The sequence below is a fragment of the Agelaius tricolor genome, unplaced genomic scaffold, assembly GCF_023055355.1.
Source record: "Agelaius tricolor isolate 1412-34295 unplaced genomic scaffold, bAgeTri1.0.p SCAF_19, whole genome shotgun sequence".
In the NCBI taxonomy this organism is placed as follows: Eukaryota; Metazoa; Chordata; class Aves; order Passeriformes; family Icteridae; genus Agelaius; species Agelaius tricolor.
The window spans coordinates 3,355,530-3,366,270 of NW_027269279.1; the positions used below are offsets into that span (position 1 = coordinate 3,355,530).

The following is a 10,741-nucleotide window of genomic DNA, read 5'->3' on the forward strand; positions in this document are numbered from 1 at the left end:
CGCTGCCACCGTAGGCACACGGGCTTTAACAGTGCCCGGTGGCGCCGGCGGAGTTCCCGGTTGCCCGGGCGGGTCCAAGGGCCGAGGGCCTGGTGGCGGCCGGCAGGAGCCTGTCGCCGCCGCTTGCTGACATCAGCAGTGAACTTGGCCCCGCGTCCCGCTGGTCCCGCTCCCGGCCGGGGTCACCGGTGCCCGCCCGGCCCAGGGGTGCAGGTGACATGCACCCCACGTGCCCCGAGCCGGGCAGCACCACGGGCGGGCTGAGCAGCATCCCCGGGACCCCGCGCCGCGCCCGCGTACCCCCTTCCCTCGGGGGGCTGCATCCGCCCGGCTCCCACAGACACGGGGGGCGAAAGGGCCGGGACCCCCACCCGCGGGGCTTTGTGTGAGGGCTGGCGTGGGGGGGCTGCACGGGGACAGCGGAGCAGCGCGGAGTGCGGCGGGGACGGGCACGGCCCGGTCCCCGCAGCAGCGCAGGGGCCCGGGGGCCGCGCCCCCGCCTCAGCCCCGTTCGCTTCCCCCCCACCCCAATATTTTCCCCCCTGTCGAGGCGGCGGGGCGGGGCGAGGCTTGGGGGGCGTGGTCAGGCGTGGCCAATCGGAACGGCGCACTCCGAAAGTTTCCTTTTATGGCGAGGCGGCGGCGGCGGCGGCCCGATATAAAGCGCGCGCGGGCGGCGGGCGGGAGCCGCCGCGAGCTCTGCCTGTCCTCACCGCGCGCGCGCCCCGCTCCCGCCGCCGCCTCGCGCCCGCCCCAGCTCCGACCGCGCCAACTCCCTAAAGGTGAGAGCGGCACCGCGACAACGGGGGATAGGACAGTAATAATATTAACGAGAACAGTAATGAGCCGGTGTTGTTACGGATCTCGGTGTGATCGGGGTTGTTGGGACACGGCGCGCCCTTTGTGCGCTGGCGGGGTGGCGGCCCCGTAGCGCGCTGCCGCGTTTTAAGGGATAGAGACGCAGCTCGCGGTTTAAGGCCGGTTTCGGGGGTGATGCTTGCGGAGGGGGGTCGCGCCCCTGCCACCCGTGGGGCTAATCCGCCCTGTAAGAGGATTGCTGGTGCGGACGGGGGGAGCGGGCGGCTCGGCTGCTGTGTCCCGGGAGCGGCGGCGCGGACGGGGGGCGCGGGGCTTTGTCTGTTCCGCGGAGCCGCCCGTGCCGGGGTCGGGGCCCGGGGGCGTTGTCCCCCGTGAGGAGGGGCGCGGCGCCCCCGCCTCGCGCATAGGAATAATCGTGGCGGCTGTTGCTTGTGGGGAGGGGGCGGCACCCCTACACGGGGCGAGGCTTTGGATCGGAACAATGCGGGGTTGGGGGGCGCAGGGGGGACCCCCCCTGTGCCCGGAGCGCAGGTGCAGGCGGGCTGCCCGCTCCGACTACACTTCCCAGGCTGCCCGTGCGGGGCGGCACATGTGCGGCAGCTGCTGCCGCCCCCCCCCGCCACCGGATTACACCGGAGCCGCCGGGGCTGAGCCTGGGCGGGCGGCAATTGCATAAGACGCTGGCTGTAATCCCGCCCGTGGTGCCGCCGGTCGATGGGGCAGAGCCCCGGTCACGCTTGACTAGTGAACTGGGCGTGGTGGCCAGCGCTTGTCCTGCTGCGGCTCCTTGCAGGGGCTGGCTGAGACTTTGGGGTCTGTGCATGCAGAGGGGGTGAATCCCGCCGGCCGTGCCTGGCACACGGCGGGCACCGGGCGTTACCCCGTAGGCTGGCTGGGCGCGCCAAGCCGCGCTGACTGGCACATGGCGGGGCTCTGAGCAGAGCACCGGGCGTGACCGGCGGGGCTGTGCGGAGGTGTTGAGCCCCGCTGGCCGGCTCAAGGTGGGGCACCGGGCGTGACCGGCGGGGCTGTGCGGAGGCATCGAGCCCCGCTGGGCGGGACGCGGCGGGGCGCTGGGGTGTGGCGGCCACGCCCGCCCGCTCCGGGGAGTGGCCGCCGCCGTCCCCCCGACAGCCGGTGGCGGGCGAGGCGCGGCGCGCTCCATCCATTGCCTTTTATGGTAATAATGCGAGAGGGCGCAGGGACTTCCTTTGTCCCAAATCCGCGCAGTGCCGAAATCTGGGAGGCGTCGCCCCCTCTAGCGGGCGCCGGGCGAAGCGGAGCGGCGCCGGCAGGAAGGAAATGGGTGGGGAAGGCCTTGGCGGCATCGCCTGCGCTTCCCGCCATCGCCTTCCCTTCCCGCCTGCCGCCGCGGGACGGGGCTCGCCGTGTGAGGGGGGATGCTGACGTCTCCTTCTCTCCTCTCCTCCCGCAGCCAGCCATGGATGACGATATTGCCGCGCTCGTTGTTGACAATGGCTCCGGTATGTGCAAGGCCGGTTTCGCCGGGGACGATGCCCCCCGTGCTGTCTTCCCATCCATCGTGGGTCGCCCCAGACATCAGGTAGGTGGCTGGTTGTGCTTATTGTCTAATAAAAGAGAGGAATTTAGGTGGTAAGAAGCCCTTTTATTTGGCTGGTGGGGAATCCAGCCTCCTCCAGAGCCTTTGTGCAGTGTGTCAGAACAGCTGACTGGATGCCTTTCCTGATAGGTGACAGCAGAGGGACAATAATTGGATGCTTAGCTTTGAATGAAGGGAGTTACCCACTCTTCAGCTGTACTTACCACATGGTCTTTATTCTGCAGGGTGTGATGGTTGGTATGGGTCAGAAAGACAGCTACGTTGGTGATGAAGCCCAGAGCAAAAGAGGTATCCTGACCCTGAAGTACCCCATTGAACACGGTATTGTCACCAACTGGGATGACATGGAGAAGATCTGGCATCACACTTTCTACAACGAGCTGAGAGTAGCCCCTGAGGAGCACCCTGTGCTGCTCACAGAGGCTCCCCTGAACCCCAAAGCCAACAGAGAGAAGATGACACAGGTGTGTAGAACTCTGCAGCTTGGAGCTACAGCAGATAATTGCTGCAGGCCAGCTCTCCTCTTCCATGTTGTCCTCTCGTTCTTCACCACTATTCTCCCTTTTTGCCATCTTTACAGGGTTTTCCTTTCCTGACCTGAGTCTCCTCTTTGCTGGATCTTGACAGGTTTTGTTTGCTCTTCTAAGCTGGCTTTCTCTGAGACTGAACTAGCAACTTGTCTAACTGCTGTTTCTGCCTAAGCACACTAATCCATTTACAGCCCCTGAGTGACTATACTGTAGATTACTTGGCATTTGTTTGTTTCCTTGCTGTGATATGTGGATGGGTCTCTAGCAGTGGTGTCCCTGCTCAGGCTCTGACCTGGCAGGTGTGGGTGGAGACCAGGTGAGATAAGCATGGACTTTAAAGGCAAGTGTAGAGATGCCTCTTATCTAGGGGCAAAAGTAAGACCATTTGCATGGACTTGGTTAGGGTGTGTAGCAAGAACCCTGTGTTTTGCTGCTGACTCAACCCCTCCTTTTCTCTGCCTAGATCATGTTTGAGACCTTCAACACCCCAGCCATGTATGTAGCCATCCAGGCTGTGCTGTCCCTGTATGCCTCTGGTCGTACCACTGGTATCGTGATGGACTCTGGTGATGGTGTTACCCACACTGTGCCCATCTACGAAGGCTATGCCCTCCCCCATGCCATCCTCCGTCTGGATCTGGCTGGCCGTGACCTGACGGACTACCTCATGAAGATCCTGACAGAGAGAGGCTACAGCTTCACTACCACGGCCGAGAGGGAAATCGTGCGTGACATCAAAGAGAAGCTGTGCTATGTCGCCCTGGATTTCGAGCAGGAGATGGCCACAGCTGCCTCTAGCTCTTCCCTGGAGAAGAGCTATGAACTCCCTGATGGCCAGGTCATCACCATTGGCAATGAGAGGTTCAGGTGCCCTGAGGCCCTGTTCCAGCCATCTTTCCTGGGTAAGTCAAACTTTTCTAGCATACTGTGTTGCCCCTTCATGTTCCTTCTGTGAAGGGTGACCTGGAGACCATGGCAGTGATGTACCATGTTTTATTTCTGATCTGTAGCAAGGCTTGTGTTGCCCACACCAGTCAGCCTCACTTCCTACACAGCTTTAAAGCTGTTTGAGGGACTTGGGTCAATAGAGCCAAAGGTTGAGTCTGTCCCAGCCATGGCTCTGTAGTGCCTTCCTGCTGAAAGGACTGGTGGTCTCTTGGTTGCCTGTAGTATCCTCTTAGGCTTCCTTGACTTTGTCTGAGCCCTTGTTGACTTGAAACTTCTGTTTCTTCACAGGTATGGAGTCCTGTGGTATCCATGAAACTACCTTCAACTCCATCATGAAGTGTGATGTGGATATCCGTAAGGACCTGTATGCCAACACAGTGCTGTCTGGTGGTACCACAATGTACCCTGGCATTGCTGACAGGATGCAGAAGGAGATCACAGCCCTGGCACCCAGCACAATGAAAATCAAGGTAGGATGGAGTTGAGGGAACATCTCACCACCACTGTTGGGCTGAAATGTGCAGCACTTGTGGAGGGTGAAATGCTGGAGTCGTGCTGCAGAAAATACAAACCACGTCTGTCTGGTACTGCCTTAATGGCCTTGGGCTGGACAGGGTGGCACCCACCCAACTGCATGAATAATGGGATTAGAGTAAAGACTGACTGCAGAGGAGGGAGGTGGGTGTGTGAGGCTGTGTCTTGATCCTGTTTGGACTTCATGGTATCTTGGCCAAGGTTAGATAAGGGAATTAGGCAGCTCCATCTTGCAGGGCAGTGCGTGGGCTGTGAGCGTAGCATGATGCTGTGTCTGACTGGTTCCTCCTCTTCCCTGCAGATCATTGCCCCACCTGAGCGCAAATACTCTGTCTGGATCGGGGGCTCCATCCTGGCCTCCCTGTCCACCTTCCAGCAGATGTGGATCAGCAAGCAGGAGTACGATGAATCCGGACCCTCCATTGTCCACCGCAAATGCTTCTAAACCGGACTGTTTCCAACACCCACACCCTTGTGATGAAACGAAACCCATAAATGCGCATAAAACAAGACGAGATTGGCATGGCTTTATTTGTTTTTTTTTTGGCGCTTGACTCAGGATTAAAAAACTGGAACGGTGAAGGTGTCAGCAGTCTTAAAATGAAACATGTCGGAGCGAACGCCCCCAAAGTTCTACAATGCATCTGAGGACTTTGATTGTACATTTTTTTTGGTTTTTTTTAATAGTCATTCCAAATATTATAATGCATTGTTACAGGAAGTTACTCGCCTCTGTGAAGGCAAAGCCCAGCTCGGAGGGAGTCCACCAGTTACAGCTGGTGTTAGGTTATAATTGCTTGTCTGTAAATTATGTAACCCGACAAGTGTCTTTTTGTATCTTTCCGCCTTAAAAACAAAACACACTTGATCCTTTTTCTCTTCGATTTGTCAAGCAAGCAGCCTGTGTTCCCCAGTGATAGTTGTGAATGAAGGCTTTACAGTCCCCCCACAGGGTCTAGAAGTGGTGCCAGTATGTGGGGGAGGGAGGGGCTACCTGTACACTGACTTAAGACCAGTTGAAATAAAAGTGCACACCATAGAGGCTTGACTGGTGTTGGTTGTTTATTTTCTTTCTTCTCATGCCATTTTTTGACAGTTGCTCCCTGCTGGGATCTCACCCTGCCAGGCTGCACAGCTCTGCTATCAGGCTGGGGGGATGCTGGTGCTTCAGGGCACAGGGCAGATGGCTCTGGGTGATATGGGAGGGGTAGAACTGAGCCTGCCAAACCTGTGGGTCTCCAAGGTTGCTGTGGGCTGGAGTTCTTCAGATACTGCCGATGTGTGCCACAGGGAGCTGCTGGAGGAGCTGGGCTTAATGGGGAATTCACATCTTTCCAAATGTTGCTCTGTCACCCTCCTCAGTGTTTTATATCTTAGGCTGGACTGCTGGAAGCAAGTGGGGTGTGCTGATCCCATAACAAAGCCTAAGCAGCTGCCTTCTCCTTCCACCGAGGCTCCTTTGACTAGTCTCAGCTCTACATTGGGCAGGGTCCCTGCTTCTCCCTGCTCCAGGTATCAGAGCTTGCCTGTCCTGCTCCCAGTTTGCCCTGGGAGGGAGGCCTGGGTTCAGGTAGGGAGACTCATACCCTGGCAGTGTGCTGGCTGGGTGTGGAGCAGCTTTCAGGTGAAAGCAAGAGAAAGTCCTGTGAAGTGCAAAAAATTGACTTCAGAGAGCAGGGCTCTGGAGTGTTACGTGGGTGGGGCTGGGAAAAGGTGCAGGAGGAAGCTTTGGCAAGATGAGTGACACAGCTCCAGTGCTGGTACCTGCCTCTAGCCCAGCCTTTGCCAGGAAGGTTTTGGGCTTACTGACTCTCTACCCATCCTTTGAGCTTCCAAACCTTCTGTGAAGCTTCAGCCCTGTTTGTTCAGCTTTGCTGATTTTGTGGAAAAGAACAGGGATAATCCTCACAAAGCTGGGACCCTGTGACTCCAGAGCTGGAGTCACATCTGTGGAAAGGAGACAGAAGATTGAGGCCACTGGGTCAGGAACCAGGAAAAGCTGAGCCAGGTAACTTGCCAGCTCTGGGAGACCAGACCTGGGAGTGTATTCAGGAGTGAAGCTTCCCAAGGCTCTGCCACCCTCGCCTGCCTTTGAAGAGCAAATGTCTGTGATTGTGTCATGCTCTAAGCAGATGAAAGGCAGGGAACAGGCTCTAGTTCCTCTTTAATCCTCTGCCTGGCCTGCTCCTGCTCTGGCATCGTACCCTTCTCAGGGTGGACCTGCCGGTTTCTGCCCTTCATCTCCCCAGGCTCCCTCCTGGGTGCAGTGGGAGCCTGGCAGGGCTGGAGGTGCAGACACTGGGCTGAGCGGGAGAGTACTGGAAGCACCAGTTTGCAAGAGAGGAGGTGAAACTGGTTGGAGTAAGGCCCAAACTAGGCTTATAACCTGGGGAAATGGGGTGAGGAAGAGGCAATGGCAGCTCCTGGGGAGGGAGTTGCTGGGAGTGGGGTAGGAAAAAGGCCAACAGCCAAGAAGAGATGACAGCAATAGGGAAATGGGGTGCCTTTCTTCAGCCTCTTCTGAAATGGTCACTGATCGCTGTGGGAAAATGTACTGAGACACAAAGAATAAAAGAAACTGGTGGTGAGAAACCAGTGAGCAGCAAAATGCCCAGGGCTGAGAGCAGTTCAGGTGAGCAGAGGTGTGGGCACAGGGAGACTGGTGCAGAGCTGCTGGACACAGGGCAATCAGGATGATTTTCATGCTCCACAGCCAATGGAGGTGTGCTGTTAGTTAACACTTGGCAGGGCTTTTTCTCCTTTCTTCCCATTTCATTTGCTGGTTTGGGTAACCAGCCCCTCAGTAAAATGAGGCTGAGCCTTCCACAGCCCTTCCCAATGCCTGTCCAGTGTGAGGCCATGGTGTGCACAGCCACACAGCAGCAGGCTGCTCCAGCAAGGCTCCATTTATCCCTCCTCTGGGCCATTACATGCTGGAGAAAAGAATGTGGTGCCGTGCAGGGACAACTGCAAGCATTACTCACTGCTCCCAACTCCAGCGAGCATGGGGGAGCCCAGAGTGGTTTCCTCTCAAGAATGTTGAGTGCTGAAAGAGAGGGGATTTTTAAAGCAGTTTCTCTGCCATGGAGTTTCAGAGGGCTCTATTCACCCCTCACTATTTCACAGAGGTGGGGAATGCCAAGAGGCCTCTCAGGGAGGGCAGTAGAGGAGCCATGTCCTGGCTTTGTTAGACTCAAAGGAGAAGCTGTGTAGGGGATAATCAGTGATCTATCTCCTCCTCTGCTCCAGCACACAAATAGCCAGGGGTTGTGGGGAGACCAGAAGCTTTAAGATGTCCACCCACAGGCCAGGCTGAGTGTGCCCCCCTGTCTGGCTCAGCCATGGTGATGTTCCCAGATTCCTCAGGCTGCAGAGCCAGTGGGACTTGGCTCTAGATCCTTCTGAGGCACCCAGCCCTTTCCTACCTCCCTGTAGCTGCCCCAGGAGAGATGGCTCAGCTCAAGAGAGCTGAGCAAACATGTTTTACACCCTTTCTTCCCTCAGAGTTCCCAACTTTCCCTCCTGCTGGAGACAGTCTCTGGCACTTCACCTGCAATTAGCTGATGACCTGGAAAGTCACCTCACTGAGCTGCTTATGGAATCAAGCCACCGCCGGGAATTAGTGATGTCCTTGCAAAGGAGATGGTTGCAGCTCTCGGGATTTAGCCCTGAAGGGCCTCATTGTCTCTCAGCTGTGTCAGGGACAGTTGACCAGAAACGGTCCCTGGATGGGGAGGGTCCTGTTCTCTCGTTAGTGAGCATGTGCTCCTCCAGGAGAGGTGCCAGCTGGCTGTGTGGAAAAATTCCAGGGAATCTCAGAGCATTCAAACTGAACTGGCCTCTTTGCAGAAGTCCCCTTGGAGGATGCAAAGCACCAGCTTTAGAAAATGGCCATTCCAAGGTACCCATTCAGGGATGGGTCTGTGGTATTGGCTGTGCTCAGAGGAGGAGCAGTCTTGGTCCCTGAAGTCGTTCTTTGCAGGACTGCTGACCTGGAGCCTGCCCTGACTTGCATTATACCCATCTGTAATCCACTTTAGCAGGCCTTACAGTATTAAACCATATCAGGGATTGAGAATCACTTCCAGCAGTGGAGCTAGCAATCCACCCAAGCATACCAAGTGCTGTGGCTGCTACAGCCCAGCTGGGCTTTAGTCAAGCTGACAAAAAGATGTTCAGGTTATATCAGTCTTAAGAAGAATCAGAGGAGAGAACTGAGACAAGACTTTCCAGAGGAAAAACACATAAAATCCCCAGGACAGACTGGCCTTGAATGTTAAGATATTTTGTTTTAAAATACCTTGATAGTGGCATTAATTTGTTTGCCTTTCTGGACTAGGACAGCATGATATGTGCCTTGCCTTGTTTGGGCTAGGAAAATGTGTATTGGTTGTAAGATGACCAAAAGTCTACCCACATGAAGAGCATTCCTGAAGTGAGGCACAGCAAGGAGGGTTTCCTCTATCACTGTCTGGCCACCTCCCAGGGCTATGAAGAGAAATGCCACAATTCAGTGTAGATGCTCAATTCCTTCCTTCTTTACTGCCCACTTCTGCCTCATGTTCAACCTCCGTGTCTGATCTGCACCAACACACTGCTCGTTTATTTGGTGGATCACAAGTCCAAATGCAGCTCCTCTTACAAAGCCTTGTTTCTCCTCAGTTCCACCCTCTGTTCCCAGTCCTTATTCGGGGTGGTCAGCTGTTCTGTGGTCGCTGTATACCCCAGGGCTGGAGGGAACCCATGGCTACTCTAAACTTCAGCTGCCTCAGCCACCCTGGCTCTCTGGGCAGGGCCTTCCCTCTGCCTTTGGGACTCACTGATGGTTTTATTTATCATTTGCATTGGAAATGCAGGTCTCCTCCACCCTGGTCTCTGCTTTCCCTGGTGACTGCAAATATGGTAGGTTGGTGTTTTCCCCAGATGTCAAACAAGTCGGTCTTGACTGAAAGGCCTCCGGATTTAATTTGTGATTACCTTTTCTTTAAGTGAAACACATGACAAACAAAGCAGGTACAGATCCTCTGCAGAAGCTCTCTCTCATCTAAGAGCTAAAAATGGTTTTCCTCTTTGACTCCAGCCTAGAAGCAAAATACATAATCAAGACTTGAGGCACTTGCTATTTCTAAGTGAAACCCCCAATTTACCCTTAATGTAATTCACGGCCTTAAATGGCAACAATCAAGCAGGAAGAAAATAGCAACTTATTCATCTTCCTTTATGGGTCATCTTTAAAACACATTTTCTATGAACAAAATTCCTGAAGCATACACGTAACTGGAAATTCCAGTGCTCTGGTCCTGTCTGTACTTGAGGTTTGGGATAGGAGCTATGTGGAGCTACACTGCTGGAGCCAGCTGCTCCCCTTGGACATGGCTGTGTGCGATGGCTGTGGTCACAGCAGCAGTCACAGCAGCCCTGGTTGATTCTGCATGGCCCTCTGCACATCTGTGAGGGGTAGGATGGTGATATTGGAAAGAAGTTCTTCCCCAGGAGGGTGGTGAGGCCCTGTCACAGATTGCCCAGTGAAGCTCTGGCTGCCCCATCCCTGGAAGTGTCCAAGGCCAAGTTGGAGGGTGCTTGGAGCAACCTGGGGTAGTGGAAGGTGTCCCTGTCCTTTTGTTCATAGGAACTGGATGATCTTTTAAGTTCCAACCCAAACCATCCTAGTATCCTACAGTGTGTCCCATAGCAGTGGTTCTGCCCTGTGATTCACAACTGGAGAGGTCACACCTTGAGTGCTCTGTCCAGTTCCAGGTGCCTCAACCCCAGAAGGCCATTGAGGCACTGAAGCGTGTCCAGGGAAGGGAATGGGGCTGAGGAAGGGTCTGGAGCACCAGGAGCAGCTGAGGAAGGGTCTGGAGCACCAGGAGCAGCTGAGGAAGCTGAGGGAGCTCAGCCTGGAGGAAAGGAGGATCAGGAGGGACCTTCTGGCTCTGCACAACTCCTGACAGGAGCGAGATGGGGGTCGGACTCTGCTCCCAGGGAGCAATGGGCAGGATGAGAGGAAATGGTGTTAAACTGTACCAGAGCAAGGTCAGGTTGGACATCAGGAAGCATTTACTCACAGAAAGGGCTGTCACATACTGCAAGGGGATGGGTGGTGGAGTCACCATCCCTGGAGACGTTTAAGGCAAGCCTGGACATGGCACTCAGTGCTCTGCTCTGGTTGACACGGTGGTGTTCGGTGACAGATTAGACTCGATGAGCTCGGAGCCGTTTTCCACCGTGAGCGATCCCGGCGCTCTCCGACTCCACGGCCCCGCCACTCCCACCATGGCGGCGGTGCCGCCCTCAAGATGGCGCCGCGCCGCACGCCGCGCCGCGC

General features: G+C 55.9%; 1 protein-coding gene and 1 long non-coding RNA gene across 2 annotated transcripts; one reads left to right on the top strand and one right to left on the bottom strand.

Annotated features, from left to right (window-relative positions):
• Positions 1–662: 662 nt before the first annotated feature.
• ACTB (actin beta) lies at positions 663–5,461 on the top strand. Its single transcript, XM_071443906.1, has 6 exons — positions 663–782; positions 2,255–2,383; positions 2,626–2,865; positions 3,395–3,833; positions 4,168–4,349; positions 4,715–5,461. The coding sequence occupies exons 2-6, from the start codon at positions 2,261–2,263 to the stop codon at positions 4,856–4,858; spliced, it is 1,128 nt and encodes a 375-aa protein (XP_071300007.1). The 5' UTR covers positions 663–782; positions 2,255–2,260; the 3' UTR covers positions 4,859–5,461.
• A 3,893-nt stretch (positions 5,462–9,354) lies between these two features.
• Positions 9,355–10,721, bottom strand: LOC139598043 (uncharacterized). Its single transcript, XR_011681795.1, has 2 exons — positions 10,482–10,721; positions 9,355–9,494 (listed from the first exon to the last, which is right to left on the bottom strand). It is a non-coding gene; the product is annotated as an uncharacterized lncRNA (long non-coding RNA).
• Between the last annotated feature and the right edge of the window lie 20 nt (positions 10,722–10,741).